This window comes from Arabidopsis thaliana, chromosome 2, assembly GCF_000001735.4.
Source record: "Arabidopsis thaliana chromosome 2, partial sequence".
In the NCBI taxonomy this organism is placed as follows: domain Eukaryota; kingdom Viridiplantae; phylum Streptophyta; class Magnoliopsida; order Brassicales; family Brassicaceae; genus Arabidopsis; species Arabidopsis thaliana.
Window position 1 is genome coordinate 12,039,139 of NC_003071.7, and position 16,777 is coordinate 12,055,915.

At 37.3% G+C, this 16,777-nt stretch overlaps 4 protein-coding genes, 2 long non-coding RNA genes and 1 pseudogene across 14 annotated transcripts; 4 read left to right on the plus strand and 3 right to left on the minus strand.

Moving 5' to 3' along the window:
- The first annotated feature begins 69 nt into the window (after nt 1-69).
- Nucleotides 70-3,037, plus strand: AT2G28240 (ATP-dependent helicase family protein). Of its 2 annotated transcripts, NM_001336152.1 has the most exons (7): nt 74-134; nt 476-849; nt 938-1,034; nt 1,129-1,346; nt 1,431-1,644; nt 1,718-2,068; nt 2,195-3,005. In NM_001336152.1, exons 2-7 carry the CDS (start codon nt 511-513, stop codon nt 2,830-2,832), a joined length of 1,857 nt encoding a protein of 618 aa, NP_001324761.1. In that variant the 5' UTR covers nt 74-134; nt 476-510; the 3' UTR covers nt 2,833-3,005. The 2 variants fall into 2 exon arrangements, with proteins under 2 accessions (NP_180391.2, NP_001324761.1); NM_128384.4 differs by having other exon boundaries at nt 70-134; nt 1,718-3,037.
- A 172-nt stretch (nt 3,038-3,209) lies between these two features.
- Nucleotides 3,210-7,478, plus strand: NCRK (Protein kinase superfamily protein). 6 transcript variants are annotated; one of them, NM_001336153.1, is made up of 10 exons: nt 3,210-3,515; nt 4,790-4,935; nt 5,010-5,102; nt 5,183-5,284; nt 5,363-5,617; nt 5,707-5,951; nt 6,026-6,322; nt 6,397-6,639; nt 6,729-6,962; nt 7,043-7,478. In NM_001336153.1, the coding sequence occupies exons 2-10, from the start codon at nt 4,866-4,868 to the stop codon at nt 7,199-7,201; spliced, it is 1,698 nt and encodes a 565-aa protein (NP_001323735.1). In that variant the 5' UTR covers nt 3,210-3,515; nt 4,790-4,865; the 3' UTR covers nt 7,202-7,478. The 6 variants fall into 6 exon arrangements, with proteins under 6 accessions (NP_001323735.1, NP_001031435.1, NP_001323736.1 ...); NM_001036358.2 differs by lacking the exon at nt 3,210-3,515 and adding an exon at nt 3,806-4,378; NM_001336154.1 differs by lacking the exon at nt 3,210-3,515 and adding an exon at nt 3,912-3,958 and having other exon boundaries at nt 7,043-7,399.
- On the minus strand, nt 3,569-3,965 carry AT2G08255. Its single transcript, NR_140306.1, has one exon. It is a non-coding gene; the product is annotated as an other RNA (long non-coding RNA).
- A 2,826-nt stretch (nt 7,479-10,304) lies between the features above and the next one.
- Nucleotides 10,305-13,505, plus strand: CNGC15 (cyclic nucleotide-gated channel 15). Of its 2 annotated transcripts, NM_128386.2 has the most exons (6): nt 10,305-10,879; nt 10,957-11,476; nt 11,556-11,768; nt 11,890-12,182; nt 12,254-12,602; nt 12,683-13,446. In NM_128386.2, exons 1-6 carry the CDS (start codon nt 10,851-10,853, stop codon nt 13,313-13,315), a joined length of 2,037 nt encoding a protein of 678 aa, NP_180393.1. In that variant the 5' UTR covers nt 10,305-10,850; the 3' UTR covers nt 13,316-13,446. The 2 variants fall into 2 exon arrangements, with proteins under 2 accessions (NP_180393.1, NP_001324840.1); NM_001336157.1 differs by having other exon boundaries at nt 10,782-11,476; nt 12,683-13,505.
- On the minus strand, nt 10,306-10,539 carry AT2G08260. The gene has a single exon (NR_140307.1). It is a non-coding gene; the product is annotated as an other RNA (long non-coding RNA).
- An 898-nt stretch (nt 13,506-14,403) lies between the features above and the next one.
- On the plus strand, nt 14,404-15,400 carry AT2G28270 (Cysteine/Histidine-rich C1 domain family protein). The gene has a single exon (NM_128387.2). It carries the CDS (start codon nt 14,514-14,516, stop codon nt 15,258-15,260), a length of 747 nt encoding a protein of 248 aa, NP_180394.1. The 5' UTR covers nt 14,404-14,513; the 3' UTR covers nt 15,261-15,400.
- A 335-nt stretch (nt 15,401-15,735) lies between these two features.
- AT2G28280 lies at nt 15,736-16,615 on the minus strand (annotated as a pseudogene). Its single transcript has 2 exons — nt 16,293-16,615; nt 15,736-16,171 (listed from the first exon to the last, which is right to left on the minus strand).
- Nucleotides 16,616-16,777: the final 162 nt, after the last annotated feature.

Consider the following 16,777-nt stretch of genomic DNA (forward strand, 5'->3'; position numbering starts at 1 on the left):
GCTTAATAAATGTGGCCCAACACAGCTTAATTAAATACTCCATGTCTCTTGATTCTATTAACTGTTCTTAACCTGGACTTCACGTAGACGAGGAAGAAGAACCTTGAATCCGACATTTGTTTCTTCATTTTAAGGTAGGGTTAAGTCTATTTTCGGTTCTGGGTTTTCTTCTCTTTCAATTCTCAAACAATAACTCGCAATTTTATTTTCACGGATCTTTTTTATTTCAAAATCGAATTGAAAAAAATGGTTCTTCACAATCTAGCATATATGAAATTTGGGAATAAAGTTACGATTTTTATATATAATATGGTTTTAATTTCGTTGATTCTATGTTTTGCTACTATGATTGTTAAAGTGTCACTCTCATTTTCAACTTCTCGGTGATTAGTGTGTTTGTGTTCTTCAAAGATTGTAAATTTGAATAGCTTGGTTTTGTTTTCTCTAATAGACTGAGATATGTTATGATGTGTAGCTAAACCTCTTCACTGGTGAAAGCAATTTGATGTTATGGTTCCAATGGAAACTCAAGAAGTTACAGATTCTTTACCAAAAGCGCAGAGTAAATCGGGTAGTACTCAACTAGATGGGCCTGGAATGGTGTCTTCAGCAAATATACCTGAGGTTTTGACTGAAGATATGGTTTGTGACACAGTGATGCCACCGGTTTCAGTTTCCGGAGCTGCTTCCTTAGAGTTACCTTTGAATGTAGAGGAAGCGCCGTTGATTAGAGAAGAAAGTAATAGAACAAGTCATGATGCTGATGCCATTTTGGTTCAAGAGTTTTCGAGTCGTTTTCCAGACCATGCCTCTATATTAGATATTCAAGGTTCTGCTAGATCAGATCAGGTTACTTGCTGCTTCTTGAAAACGACTGTTACTCTTTGTTGGTTTCAGATCGTTTATTGTGCTTACGAATTAGATTTTTCGTCTACAGAGAGCTCAAGGTACGGGTTGTCCACCATCTTCGTCAGTTCCCGTCCAAAATATCACAACAGCAGCGGAGCATTGGACTTCTACATCGACTCCTTTAGGTCAGGATCTGCCCATTGATAGTGATCGCTATGCTTTAATTATAGTTGGTGTGCTAGAATGTTAAGATTTTTGTATGTTGTGATCGTTGTGTAGTTAACCATTCAGAGGATGTCGTTGAAGGTGGTGTTCAGCCTCCTAACGTCTTACATAGCAGATTAACAGTCAATGCATCAGCGGTTACGTCTCTTCCCAACAATCATATGGGACAGAGTCCTCGGTTACATTTATCTTCGTTCAGTGACATATGTGACCACGAGCTGGAGAAGCTGAGCAGAGAACAAGGGACCTTACTGAAAAGCTTTGAAGAGACGGTTAGTCTTTTTCTAATTCTTGGTTAATCTATCTTTATTCGGTTTCCTGTCCTCTCTGCTCATTGTCTCGTTGTTTGTAAGCAGACATTAGAGTTGAAGGCTGAACTCGAGAGGAAGATGGCGGAAGCACGCAGTGAGTATGATAGGAAATCCCAAGAGGTAGATGCTGCGTATAACGCTCAAGCGAAGAAGAATGAAGCGTTAAGGAGTTTGGTTGTTATGAACAGTCTCTTGGCGAATGCTTACAAGTCTACTTGTCCAGTGAAGAGTGCAGCCACTGATACTGCTACCGTAAGAGGTAAAGTTGAAGAGTATAATTGGATAAAGCAAATGAGCTAAACAGCGACACTAATTCTCTTCCCTTTTTTTAGCACCCAGGAGCTCTCAACATTCAACGCAGCAGCAGCAAGCAGTGCAAACTAACAGGCATATGAATTCAACTGCTCCTCCTCGACCCTCAGTCACAGCAGCTGAACCTATGAATTCGGCTGCTCCTCCTCGACCCTCAGTCACAGCAGCTGAACCTATGAATTCAACTGCTCCTCCTCGACCCTCAGTCACAGCAGCGGAAGCTACACCTCCAAATCTTTCAGCTCCTCTCCCGCACTGCAACACTCCTCAACCAAGTCCAATATCTCAGCAAGCAGCAGTAGAATCAAACACACAGATGCAATCAACCGCCCTTCCTCGACCCTCTGTTACAGCAGAAGCTCGTCCTTTACATCAACCACACAGCAACACGTCTCAGCCAAGACCAATACCACAACAAGCATTAGCACAATCCAACACAAATATCACTTCAACCGCCCTTCCTCGACCCTCAATCACAGCAGAAGCTCGTCTGTTACATCAACCACACAGCAACACGCCTCAGCCAAGACCAATACCTCAGAAAGCTTTAGTACAAGCCAACACAGATATCAATTCAACCGCCCTTCCTCGACCCTTAGTCACAGCAGAAGCCCCTCCTTTACATCAATCAAGCTGCAAGGCTCCTCAGCCAAAACCAATATCTCAGCAACCAGCAGTACAATCCAAGACGGATATCATCAATTCAACCGCCCTTCCTCGACCCTCAGTCACAACAGAAGCCCGTCCTTTACATCAACCACGCAGCAAAACGCCTCAGCCAAAACCAGTATCTCAACCACCAGCAAAACAATCAAACACAGAAATCAATTCAACTCCCCATCCTCGACCCTCAGTCACATCAAAAGCTATATCTCTGCAATCACCGCCCTGCAACACACCTCAGCCAAGACCACCGCCTTTAATCTCCAACCATACTCCAACTTCTTATCAACCAGCTTCTGCTCCACCAGTGCATGGTATAGCGCGAAGGACCATGGCACCTCATTTAAGATCATCTCGAGCTCCCAACTCTGCTGCTGCACCATCAACATATCCAAGGTTGGCTCAAGAACAACAAAAGCAACAACAAAAGAAGTCAAACAGTAGCTTGGTCTATCTCTCAGATGACGACTAGTGACAAATCTTTGGGAGTATATAACATCAGTATATAGTTTTTGAAGTTTCTCTTAAGGGAATATATAAGTTCGAGAGGCCCTTTAAAACATTTGAGAATGCCTTGTACGAAGGATCATTTCGAATACTAATTTTTTGGAGAATATCAAGTAAGTTAACTAAAATATTTTTCACAAATTTGCAGTTTAATCAAAATTTATTTACATAATTCTGTTATTTTTACTCTATAGGAATTTTCAAAATACTTTTTTTCTCCTTACTTCGAGTTTTGAAAATATTTTTCATGCAGCGAATCTCTGATATCAATTTAGCGCCACGTGGCACGTGACATACCCCGATCTCTAATAAATGAACTCTTTTTAAAATCGCCCCCCTCGATACATCAGTTCACTAGTTTAGTGACTCCACTCGACCACAAACGCTAACGCAAACGCAGTCGCGTGGACTCCTCTGTTTATTTCGCGTTTTAGATTTCTTAATTCTCATTCTGATTTGACTGTGGAAAGGGATTCGTTTCTCCTTCAAGGAAAAAGTTTTATCTTTGCTGGAAACTCAACTACAAACGCGGTTTTGCTCCATTTCGCGTTTGCGTTTTAGCTCCAATGCTGGTACTCTCTGTTCTACTATAAGCTGTAGCAAGCTCCAAATCCTCAAAAATCGACATTGTTGCTTCTTCATATTAAGGTGGGTTTCTCATTAAATATGCGTTTTCAATTCATTTCCCTACATGTATGAAGAAATCATGAAATGGGGTTCCCCAAAAACTTCACCTTTTACTTGGAGAGAGCATCATTGAATTTGTGGGACATGATTCTTTCCATCAAAAAGTTAGATTTTTTCGGTCAATGGTGGAGGAAACAGGTCCTACAATCGAAAACCGGTTTTTTAAACCGGTTTCCGACAACCGACACCGGGAATTGTGAGTCCCACAATCAAAAACCGGGTTTTAAACCGGTTCCTGACAACCGACACCGGAAATTCTGGGTCCTAACAAATTTCAACAGTTTGCTTCGACCAACGTTTTGCTTTTCCTTAAAAGCAAAGTCCTTTTTGGCTCTATCTAATTTGGTTTGTCTATAATTTTGGATCAAGAATCTACAATGTCAAGTTCATAAAGAAAGAGTCATGTGAGCTAAGTTACAGTATCATCATATAGTTCTTGTTAAGATTCACAAAATCTAATATTTATCAATTTTGGTAAAGTTTAAGATGTTTTGATTATAATATAAAGATTTTGCCATTAGTAAACAGTTTAAAGTTAAGAGCTTTTCAATGATTCTGCCTCTTTGATTACTATAATGGTTGAAAGGTCACTCTCAGATTTGCAATGCCCGTTTCTTTCTATTGGTGGTTGGTCTGTTTTCATTCCATTTATTATTGTATTTGCCATTCTTTGACTAATCCTATACTCAATCATTTCTTTAATCACATTATTTTAGTAATCAATATCCTTCAAGATGCTCCATTACTTCTTTTTAATATCCTCTTGTCTGCAACTTCCTTTTCTTGACTCTGTAGTTCTTACTTCAACTTCACCACTTTGCAGGGTAATGTAATCTATATTAGCTCTCTTGTTTGGTTCTTTTAGTGTTTTGGTTGTTGTGTTATGATGTTTGTTGTCTGTATGTGAAAACATAGCCAACTAACTTTAGAGGGAACTAAAGATTTTGCAGAATCAGATGAGTGACAATGGATCTTTAAATGATTGATGTGGACCGTATATCTATCGCTATGAGTTTCTTGTTTTCTCTTCTAACTCTGGGCCCTTTTAAGAATTGGAGACTCTTGACCAAATCATAGAATGTTTTTGGTTCATAGTGGGTGTAACAGAGTTAGAATCTTTTCGATGTCTGTTCACCAACTCATTCATTCACATTACACTGTAGTTTTACCTGTGAATTCTATAAAAATTCTACTCTACTTGTAATCTGGTCTAATCTAAACATAACTTGTTTCAGGTTTTAGATTCTTGCACTCTTGGAGGTTGAGCTTAGTTCGACATGAAGGTCTTTATCTAATCTCCACTCGCTGGCAATGAAGATGAGAGTGGAAACCGCACTTGCGATCCTTTTGGTTCTCATATCAATTCAACAATGTTATGGAGGTTAGTTTCTACTCAGCAACATATATAAAAACATGGTGTGAGTTTCATTTAAATTGATGACGTTTCTTTGTTAGGTGTAAGCAACTATACATGTACGTGTTTCTCTTCGGGCAATCGAAGTGATATCCTGGAATCTAACTGTTCCACATCATGTAATTGCAGACCAGGTTCGTTTTCTCTTTACCAACTAGAAAATTTTCAATATTCTAGAGAAAACTAACTTTTTGACTCTCTCTTTTGTTAGCAGACAGAGATCAATGGGTATGTTTGTGTCCTGCAAATGGATTTCCGGTTATAGCCATTGGTGGTTCAAATTCGTCATGCTTCACTTCATGCAACTGCTCTGCTGGTATAGTTTACTATATCCATTGTTCTACTGCAAACTTAGTCGATTATATCATAAGTTGGTCTACTTACTTGTTTCCAGGTGCTACAAAATCTTCAAAGAAGCAATATTTATCGAGGAAACTCGTTATAGTTATACTACTCTTCTGCGGTGTACTCATTTCACTAGCATTCCTTGCCTCTATGATTTGTTACATTTGTAGAAAGGACAAGTTTTCTGGACAAACCCCTTCAGTCTCTTCAGATAGAGAATCTAGCTGGCATAGCTCTGCTAACTTAATAAACCGTAAAAGCTCGGTTTCACAATCGAAAATTAGCATCAGCTCCTCAGTGGCAGGTCAATCATTTTTACCCTCTTACTTTCTTTGAGTTGATACGTTAAACAGAAGAGGAAATAAGAACTTGTTTTTGTTTTGTTTTCTTCAGGTTGCTTCTTTCAGAATGCTTCTTTGTTTTGTGTGAGCAAACCTGAAACAATCCATGGAGCTATCTTTCAGTTCTCATACACAGAATTAGAGCAAGCAACCAATAAATTCTCAAGTAACAGTGTAATAGGACATGGAGGAAGTAGTTGTGTTTACCGTGGACAGCTCAAAGACGGTAAAACCGCTGCGATCAAACGTCTAAATACCCCTAAAGGAGACGACACTGACACTCTATTCTCAACAGAGGTACTAATCTCATTTCTCCTACTTCTCATTTGGAATTCATATTTGATCCAATGTCTTTATTAATGTTCTCACAGGTAGAGTTATTATCAAGACTCCATCATTACCATGTGGTACCGTTAATTGGATATTGTTCGGAGTTTCATGGCAAACATGCAGAGAGGCTTCTGGTTTTTGAGTACATGTCTTATGGAAGTCTAAGAGATTGCTTAGATGGAGAGTTAGGGGAGAAAATGACATGGAACATCCGAATCTCTGTCGCTCTTGGAGCTGCAAGAGGACTTGAGTATCTTCATGAAGCTGCCGCTCCAAGAATCTTACACCGAGATGTGAAATCCACAAATATTCTCCTTGATGAGAATTGGCATGCAAAAGTAAGTATACACAAACATTTTCAGTGTTCAATGAGGCTAAATTTGAAGTTTTAATGCACATAACATTTTTACAGATAACAGATCTTGGGATGGCTAAGTGTTTGAGTAGCGATGGTTTACAAAGCGGTTCAAGCTCTCCAACCACAGGACTACAAGGAACATTTGGCTACTTTGCACCTGAATACGCAATTGCAGGATGTGCTTCACAGATGTCAGATGTTTTCAGCTTTGGTGTTGTTCTACTCGAGCTTATAACCGGAAGGAAACCGATACAGAAACCAAGCAACAACAAAGGCGAAGAAAGCCTAGTTATATGGGTAATTAACACTGGTTTATGAATCTTTAGTTGTAGCTTTAGCCAACAAATTTCAAGTCTCTGAAACTTATTTGTTCTGTGGTGTGTTAGGCTGTGCCACGGTTACAAGATAGTAAGCGGGTGATCGAGGAACTGCCTGATCCGCGGCTAAACGGGAAGTTTGCGGAAGAAGAGATGCAGATAATGGCGTATCTTGCTAAAGAGTGTTTGCTTTTGGATCCAGAAAGTAGACCAACAATGAGAGAAGTTGTTCAGATTCTTTCAACCATCACACCAGACACATCATCCAGACGTAGAAATTTCCCCATTAATTATCTTTTCCAGGTATGTTTTACATGAAAACAACGTGTATATTAGCGTTTGAAACAATCGACCCTTACTATCGGCGACATTTGTTTTCGCAGAGTAACGAGAAGAAGAAAGAAAGCAAAGTGGGATGGTCAAGAGGAGGGAGCAAGAGTGGACAGGAAGAGGAAACAGTGGATCTGACTGAGCCACGGTTCGAGTCATTCTGCTTGCCGAATGTGAAGCCGGTCTTGCTTGAACCATCTGCACATATTTAAAAAGTAGATAGAAAAGCACAGAACAAAAACTGCCATTTCGCACTGTGTAGATAAAAAGCTCACTCTGACGAGAGTGAAGCGTTGAGACTTGAGAGTTTACTACAAGTGAGAGTGTCAAGATTTGTTCTAAACTAGAGGACTTTTAATTGATAATTTTAATAAATATATTTAACAAAATGTACACAAGAGTTATTATTCACAAGATTTGCTATATTTTTTTATTTGGAAAAAAATGGTTAAGTCAGAATTGATTCATTGTTAAAAAAATCGAAATGAGCATGGCCATTATGTATTGTAAAGAGTTCGTGTCAACCACTACACTCTAGGAACCGGCCTTGCATACACAATTACACATACATAATGGGCATGTTCATTTTTTCATTTGGATAATTCATAAAATTTGGATTATTAGATGTTATGCAAAGTAGAGTTTAGATAGCAAATATTGCATCAAAACCGACTAAAAGGCTAGAATACCTCTAAATCATGTAAAAATAATTGTATGAAGATTTATTAATTTACGTCACTGATGATTTTCTTTGTAAGTTTGTTTTGTAAAAGAACAAGCTATCATATGTAAATAGCATTGTGAGATTAGAACAATACTTGATTGAGTTATTTTTAGTGCCAAGATCCTTCTCTCCGCCTCAACCACTCTAAGTTGGAAGGTAAATAGGAGCGTATCCTTATCGACTCTTGATGGGCTATGCAGCCTTTTGCTTCTCCACTAATGAGGACTTAATACGATATAGAGGTGATACATCATATATTCCTACACACATGTTTGGGAAAAACCGAGTCTAAGTATGAAAATTTCAAAGATGTTATATCCAACATAATCATATGTTTTGCTCATATGTTTTTAATACTAAGAACTATTTTCTATAGTCTTGATTACTTAATATTAGAATTTAGAAGACTAGAAGTTTTCATGCCCTATGAGAATAAGCAAAATGCTAAATTTTCCGGCTACAATCTACGGTATTAAGTTTGAACGAACTATTTTCAATCTTTTGCAAAGATTTTTCAAGATAGTTGAAGTTAACCAAAATCTTTGATCGAAGAGAGTCGTCGTTCCATATGGTAAGTTTATACATTGTGACTGATTTTACAAATGTTTAGGAAAAGTAATTGGGTAGTATAGTAACATCATTACATCAACATGTTGGATAATCGAAGAAAGAGAAGGTGGGGGATGATGGGATCAATCAAGAAAAGCCCATATGGTGTGTTCCACAGACTGGACGAATCAAACCCATTTATTCCAAATGTAACCGTCCATTAATTGCCAACCCAAGCTTTGTCTCTTAATTTATTCTTTACTCTATAAAAATGAACCAAATAAGAATTATAAGGAAAAATATCAAAAGCATTTTCAGAGGAAAGTTTTATACTCTTACTGCATTGTTGCAATTACATATGGGTATGTACATATAGCCGGTCCTGAGTTTTAGAAGGTCGAAAACTAGAGAAAAAAATTAGAGAGGCGACAAAACATTTTTTCGATGACTAGAGAAATGACATGAATAATAAAATTTCGATGAAGTGAACAATATCGTATACGTTTACTAAAATGAATTTTCTTTGCAATTCATCTTCAATATATAAATATGTGAGTTTCCAGTAGAAACGAATTAAAATGCAAAACTGATGGATTTTTTATACATTAACAAGTGTGGAAGGTGTATCCAACTTATTTTAGTTTTGAAATCTGTCATTTTGCTAGTTCGAGACTACATTGACCGATTCATCTTATACTATTGTAATAGCTTAAATCTCAATATAATATGCAAATAGTCTTCGTATTTTGAGGGGTGTTTGGCATTTTTTTAAAAAATTTTTTATGACATGTGAATAATCTAACGAAATATACAGTGGTGCAATTAAAGCAATCTAATCCGATGAGTAAATACGTCGAGATTTGTGACCAAATTATTACTATCGTAAACGTAGTTTCGGATAGATTTAATGAATAGAAGACAAATATGGTTTGCTATAGGCGACGAAGCAAATACTATAACACTTGAACAAATTAGTTAAAACATCATCAAATGCATGTATGTATCAAGGGCCTAGGGATTGATTCAATTCACCAACACAACACTTACAAAGAGTCATCTAAAACATGAGGGAAACTGGAACCTAACTTTAGCGTGGACTAAAATGCTCTATAAACAAGATGTATATCTAGAAAGAAACAAACAAAGTAAAACTAATCAGTAGTTCGTAAAAATTGGAACCAAATTAAATATTTAAGAGAAACTTGAAAGTCAAGCAGTGTGGTCCGTGCAAGAACTGGTACAAACACATGGCTGGATTCCAAAAAACGAGTCAACTCCTTGGATCTTACAAATCCACCATCTTATTAATTTTTGAACTCTATGTTACTACTATTAGTATACATGTCCATGTACTGACACACATACACAAATATTGAAGGAGATATGTTTTTCTTTTATAGTGATTGGCTTTTTTTGTAACACTATATTGTTAAAGTGTGATTTCGAATCATTGAGTTACCAGTGACTAAATATCAAACCGAAGATTTTTTGAATCGGTTGATGTTTTTGATCTTGTAAGTGAATTTTCCTAATCGTTAATCTTTACCTTTGTTATATCTCTACATTAATAAGTATTCTTGAGATGATACTGGATTCCGTTCTAGTGGAGACATATGATCATTCACATTCACTAATATTTCCCTTGTTCATTTCTAATTTGAGTATGTTCTTGATCTCGGTTCATCGATTCTCCACCTTCTTCAATTGCGCGCGATCGGTTTGGCTAATTGGCTGTATTCTATTAACCTTCAATCTCGGCTTCATCTTAATGCCAGTTTCTCAACATGAGGTGTGTATTTCATTACATTAATCAACAAACAAATTTTAAATTAATCAGATTTATATTTAAATGGACAAACTCTTTCTTTCTTTATTCTATTTTTTTTCATCCAAAAAAAACAACAACTTGTTTTTATCATCATAATTTGGCTTTGTACTTTATATAAATTACATATGTGTAAACAACTATATTAGTACCACAGTAGCTACGTTTTAAAAGTGTATAAATCATGTGATCCGTACAAAAAAAGTTCCACTTTGTCCACACACACACCATTGCACTAGAAACCTTTTTTAGCATCTCTTTCTAACATTTTTCTTTCTTTTGTTCTTTTTCTCTCAACACATAGTCTCTTTCTGGTCCTACTTCTTATTCTTACAGCTTCTTTTGTTGGTGTTCTTGTGTCGGTGCCTTAATATTCAACTTTCCTTTTTTTGTTTTCACATCGAACATTTCCCCTAAAAGTAATCTCTCTATCTGTTGGAGGGTTTTACGGCTTTTTTGCTTGTAGTCTAAGCAACTAAAACTTTTTTCCATAAACCAGATTCATCTCATCTAATTCCTCTTTAAATCATACTTTAAGCTTCTCTTCTGTAATCTTATTGCTAATCATTTCTTGATATTATTATGCGGATTTGATCTTTCGTACAGTTGTCTACAAACACACGTGTCTGATCCAAATATGGGTTTCGCTTTCTTCCCTTTTCTTCTGGAAAATTTAATGTTCCCAAGTTGGCTTAAATGGTTCCTTCATTGATAAAGTCAGAGGACTTCTCGTGAAGTCAGAGGATTTGATAAAGAAGAAGACATGGGTTATGGTAACTCAAGATCTGTGAGGTAATTAGGACTTGTTGTCCTCTGTTTTAATATTCCTCTTCTTTTATCAAACATATAACCAAAATTTTATGTTATAGATTTCAAGAAGATCAAGAAGTTGTTCATGGAGGAGAATCTGGAGTTAAGCTAAAGTTCAAAATCAATGGAACTCAAATAAATAATGTGAAGATGATGAGTAAAGGAAAGTTCTTGAAAGCCAAAGTACTCTCAAGAGTGTTCTCTGAGGATCTTGAGAGAGTAAAAACCAAAATACTCGATCCTCGTGGACAAACGATACGAAGATGGAACAAGATTTTTCTCATAGCATGTTTGGTTTCTCTATTCGTCGACCCTTTGTTTTTTTTCTTACCGGTCATGAGAAATGAAGCGTGTATCACTATTGGAGTTAGACTTGAAGTGGTTCTTACACTTATAAGATCTTTGGCTGATGCTTTTTACATCGCTCAGATTCTTATACGTTTTAGAACAGCTTATATCGCGCCTCCTTCTCGTGTATTTGGTAGAGGTGAGCTTGTGATTGATTCAAGAAAGATTGCTTGGAGATATCTTCATAAAAGCTTTTGGATTCATCTTGTTGCTGCTTTACCTTTACCTCAGGTATATATATCTTCAGCTTCAGTGATTCATATATGTGATTCTCCAACTCTCTAAGAATCTTGGTTTGTTATGTTTTCAGGTTCTGATTTGGATCATAATCCCAAATCTAAGAGGCTCACCAATGACAAACACCAAGAATGTTCTTAGATTCATCATCATTTTCCAGTATGTTCCACGGATGTTCTTAATATTCCCGCTATCTCGCCAGATCATTAAAGCCACCGGTGTTGTAACCGAGACCGCGTGGGCAGGAGCTGCCTACAACCTTATGCTATATATGCTAGCAAGCCATGTAAGTTACTCAACTCTTAGCTATAGGGTCTACTGTATCTATCGTAAGACTAAATGTAGCAGATTAGGTCTGTTCTGTTTTTTCTTGAAAAGAAACTGAAAATGGAGATAACTGTTTCCAGGTTTTAGGAGCTTGTTGGTATTTGCTAGCAGTAGAGAGGCAAGAAGCTTGTTGGAGACATGCTTGCAACATCGAGAAACAGATTTGTCAATACAGATTCTTTGAGTGTAGAAGATTGGAAGATCCACAGAGGAACTCTTGGTTTGAATGGAGCAATATAACAACAATATGCAAACCAGCAAGCAAGTTTTACGAGTTTGGTATATTCGGAGATGCAGTAACATCAACTGTTACTTCATCAAAGTTTATAAACAAGTACTTTTACTGTCTATGGTGGGGCTTGAAGAACCTCAGGTGAATTAAACAGTTCTTTGCAGATTTAACTCCATTAGGTTATCCATAACATGTTTTTATATATTCTTTAGCTCTTTGGGACAAAACCTCGCCACGAGCACTTACGCTGGCGAAATCCTTTTCGCCATCATCATAGCAACTCTCGGGCTTGTTCTGTTTGCATTGCTTATTGGAAATATGCAGACTTATTTACAGTCAACAACAATGAGACTTGAAGAGTGGAGGATAAGAAGGACAGATACAGAACAATGGATGCATCATAGACAACTTCCACCAGAGCTAAGACAAGCCGTTAGAAAATATGATCAATACAAGTGGCTAGCTACACGAGGAGTCGATGAAGAAGCTTTATTGATAAGTCTTCCTCTTGATCTTCGAAGAGACATAAAACGACATCTCTGTTTCGATCTTGTTCGCCGAGTAAGCCTCTCTTTTGTGTTTTTATCAATTCTTGATATACCTACTTGATGAAATCTTTTACTAAGAGTTCTTTGAAATAGGTACCATTGTTCGATCAAATGGACGAAAGAATGCTTGACGCGATCTGCGAGAGACTAAAACCGGCATTATGCACGGAAGGAACGTTTCTTGTAAGAGAAGGCGACCCGGTTAACGAAATGCTCTTCATCATTAGAGGCCATTTAGATTCCTACACAACCAATGGAGGCAGAACAGGGTTCTTTAACTCTTGTCTCATAGGACCAGGGGATTTCTGCGGGGAAGAGTTGCTTACATGGGCACTAGATCCTCGTCCCGTTGTGATCTTACCGTCTTCCACACGCACCGTTAAAGCCATTTGTGAAGTTGAAGCCTTTGCATTGAAAGCTGAAGATTTGCAATTTGTGGCTTCACAGTTTAGAAGACTACATACTAAGCAATTGAGACATAAGTTTCGGTTTTATTCGCATCAATGGAGGACTTGGGCGGCTTGTTTTATACAAGCTGCTTGGAGACGGCACAGGAAGAGGAAGTACAAGACTGAGCTGAGGGCAAAAGAAGAGTTTCACTATAGGTTTGAGGCTGCGACGGCTAGGCTAGCAGTGAATGGTGGGAAATATACGCGTAGTGGTTCGGATTCTGGTATGATGTCTTCGATTCAAAAACCAGTAGAGCCAGATTTTTCTAGTGAATGAAAATGAATGAGTAACGATATAACTATTTTAGTAGCTCTTTTATCTCCTATATATAGTATGGAATGAAACAGAAAAATGTTAAAACAAAATTCTTACATGTAATTAATTATGAGGGGGCTTTGAGAATTTTGAAAAAAAAAAAAATATATTTTTTGTAAGTTAAACAAATAACATATTACGAAACTTTCTTTAATTATTGATCTATATGAAATTAATATTTTAGTTTATACTATTATTATAGTCTTGAATGGACTAATTCAAACAACTACTCTTCACTTGCATCATAAGAAAAATATGAATAACGAATGTTGTACATATACGGAGAATGGGCATCATATCTACTCATATGTAAAATCAATGTCAACGAACAATTCAATTCAACCTATACTTCAATATATCAACAAGCGATTTTTATTTCTACATTAGTTTTACTATTTTACCTTGGTCGACCATGAAGATCTCAATCTGACCATGTATGTCATAACTGTCTTCAAAAGGTCACAATCCGACCCAAAAAGTCATAATCAAACCCAAAGGTCATATATCATCAACTCGGAAAGTCACATAACGGCCCTAAAAGGCACATAGATTTGGACATCTTATTAGTCAAGTTCTGTCCATACTTAACCTGCAATTTACAGTACTAGTTTAAGTTTACATACACGTCATTTTCTAACATGCTACAAGCTACCGTAAAACGTCAATAAATTAAAATACTGTCATGGAACTGAGCACTTGCATTTACCTCTTAAAACGTAATAAGTACTCAAAGTCCAACTTCTATATTCATGACTACTAATTACAAGAATTTCCTTAACTTTGAATTATTCCTTCCTAAACGTATAGAATTATCCCCCACAAAGTTCCTTGGTCACGTCAGCCGCATTAACCCGTACCTAGTCTAGTCAATGGAGTATATATGCAGAAGATAAGCATTGAGTATGAGAGATTTTGATTTTTGACCTAGTAGAACCCTACATATAATACCTATGTTGCTAACAATATAAAATTTGATGTTAATTACAATATATGTTTCTCCATGTCAAAGTCAACTCTCTTTTATAAACTAATACTATGTTAGTTAAATAGTTTCCCAAATGTATCTAAGCTACAACTTGGTCAATAGCCTCAGTTTTTGGTATATATAATTATAGTTTGCAATTCTCCCTCAAAGCCTCAAAATCCCATCAAGAACAATATGGGTTCAGGAAAAACTAACCGTCCATCAGTGAGACACCCGAGTCACAATCATCCGTTGCGGGTCTTCAACTCCAAAGAAGAAGATGAGATCATTTGCTCCGGATGCGAACATGATCTAATTGGGCAAGCTTTCAAGTGTACAAAGTCAGAGTGCGATTACTTCTTGCACAAGTCATGTTTCGACCTTCCCGGTGAGATCCATCACAAGTCTCACACAAATCACCCTTTGACCTTGCTCCATTCTCCACCGAATGGCCTATCCACTTACACGTGCGATGCGTGCGGTGAGTATGGATCTGCTTTCACTTACCATTGCTCAGAGTGCAAATACCATGTTCACGTGGGATGTGCGTTTGTCCCCGAGAACGTGAAGCGTGAAGATCACGAACACCCACTCACTCTACTTTACAACACACCATGCAAAGGTCGTAAGGACGGTGTGGTGTTCATATGTGATGTTTGCGAAGTAGATGTGTCGGAGAATCTTTGGGTGTATTACTGCAAAGAATGTGACTATGGGACACATGTTCATTCATGCACGACAAATGAAGACAATGGGCCAAAAAAAGGAGGAGAAGAAGAAGGAGAATCAAGCTCATTATCGACTTCAAGGATAAAGTCATTAATGGAGGCTGAAAAAGAGATGAGAGAGATGGCGATAATACATCAACTACAGTTAGATGCTCTTGACGCAGCAGGTAGTTATGTCGGTTCATGGGAACCAAGGAGAAAAGATTATTGGTAAATGATGAATCTTGGGAGGACCATCAAACTTTGTTTGAATTATATTCTTTTGTTTTCATTCTGATATCGTTCTTTCTTTGTATGGTTTGCAAATTATTATTTTTCATGTGGCTTGTTGTAATGTTATGAAATAAAAATAGTTATATATTTTGCTGTTTGATTTATATTCACCGATTCTGATTGATGCTTATATATTACTTTGTTTCCATCGCTTCTAAATGTCAAATGATAATATTCTAAGATCATAGCAATTGAGATCACATGCTTAAACAACAAACAACGACATTTTTTTCACGAATCCAGTCTTACTATTAGAGGAATAACGAATCAAGAAAAGGTTGTTAAGAGAGAAAAAGAAAACAAATTCATTCTCATTCATCTTAATTGGGACCGGAAAGATTACATTGGAACCTCTTATATAGTAAGAGATACTCTAAAACTGAGATAAGTAAACACCACAAAACAAAATTAAGAGATTAGGGTGTGTTTGGGATTTGCACTGAGCTTGGAACATAAGAGCACACAAGTGGGTAACAAAACTTGTCTCTAGATTCGCCAAGATCCACTTTACTCAAGATTCCATTATTTCCAATGATGTAAGCAATATTGCGAGCGGGAAGGTGACATTTGTCTATTATCTCTTTATCAAGAACAACCGCGACCTTCTTCTCCTCGTCAACGAAGAAACTCCTACCGACATTAGGAAACCAAAAACCAGCGACTGGTTTCATATCAACAGCAAATAACAAGTTGCTCCACGACACTGCATTAGGCTCAATCTTATTAGTAATCCATATCTCGACGACGGATGCCCGGTGAAACAGCACCGCAAGCTGCTCTTCTCTAACACTAGCAAGCGTCACAGTATCTCCAAATACGGCTCGGAAAGGCAGAGGCAGACGCGGTTCAAATCTTGAAATCAAAGGATAGTAGAAAATCAGGGTGATCTAGTGATGGTAGACCATGAAATGGGATCTCTTCTAGGGCATACCAGTAAGTGTTTCCCTTTAGAGACACGCCACTGTGTTTGTACAAAATATACCAGTCTGGAGTGAAATCATCAATGACCTCCCATGAATTGGAGTATAAACTGTAAATCTGAAGCTCACGAATTCGGTCCCTACTGGTCTCCAAGTACTCATTCACGAATCTCAAGATTTTGTGATTCTTTTTCTCGTATCCGAGAGCGTACTTCACGCACTTGTGGTAGATAGAATTTCTAGGTAATTCGATATACCTTGTTTGTCCCAAATAAGGGTTCCAAACAACAACCCTAGAAGAGTCTTTGTCTCTGTCCTTGTTGATGCATAAGAATAAACCCTTGGCAGTGAAAGATTTTAGATATTTTGATTCCATCTGCATTGAGATTACCTATAGGATCTATAGACGGAGAGAGTAGATCTACGCTCATCAAGGAAACTCTATAGTCCATCATCATCACCACCTCAATTCCATTCCTCTGTTTCTTCTTTAAAAAGCTCTCACTTTTCGTTATAGTGTTCCACTTTTTGCAGGTCA

Coding starts and splice junctions, on each gene's coding strand:
- CNGC15 (NM_128386.2), top strand. CDS start 10,851: ATGGGTTATGGTAACTCAAGATCTGTGAG. Junction 11,477..11,555: donor CTGCTTTACCTTTACCTCAG/GTATATATATCT, acceptor TTATGTTTTCAG/GTTCTGATTTGGATCATAAT. Junction 12,603..12,682: donor GTTTCGATCTTGTTCGCCGA/GTAAGCCTCTCT, acceptor TCTTTGAAATAG/GTACCATTGTTCGATCAAAT.
- AT2G28240 (NM_128384.4), top strand. CDS start 511: ATGGTTCCAATGGAAACTCAAGAAGTTACAGATTCTTTACCAAAAGCG. Junction 850..937: donor GTTCTGCTAGATCAGATCAG/GTTACTTGCTGC, acceptor TTTCGTCTACAG/AGAGCTCAAGGTACGGGTTG. Junction 1,035..1,128: donor TTCTACATCGACTCCTTTAG/GTCAGGATCTGC, acceptor ATCGTTGTGTAG/TTAACCATTCAGAGGATGTC.
- NCRK (NM_001336153.1), top strand. CDS start 4,866: ATGAAGATGAGAGTGGAAACCGCACTTGCGATCCTTTTGGTTCTCATA. Junction 5,285..5,362: donor TTCATGCAACTGCTCTGCTG/GTATAGTTTACT, acceptor ACTTGTTTCCAG/GTGCTACAAAATCTTCAAAG. Junction 6,963..7,042: donor CCATTAATTATCTTTTCCAG/GTATGTTTTACA, acceptor TTGTTTTCGCAG/AGTAACGAGAAGAAGAAAGA.
- AT2G28270 (NM_128387.2), top strand. CDS start 14,514: ATGGGTTCAGGAAAAACTAACCGTCCATCAGTGAGACACCCGAGTCAC.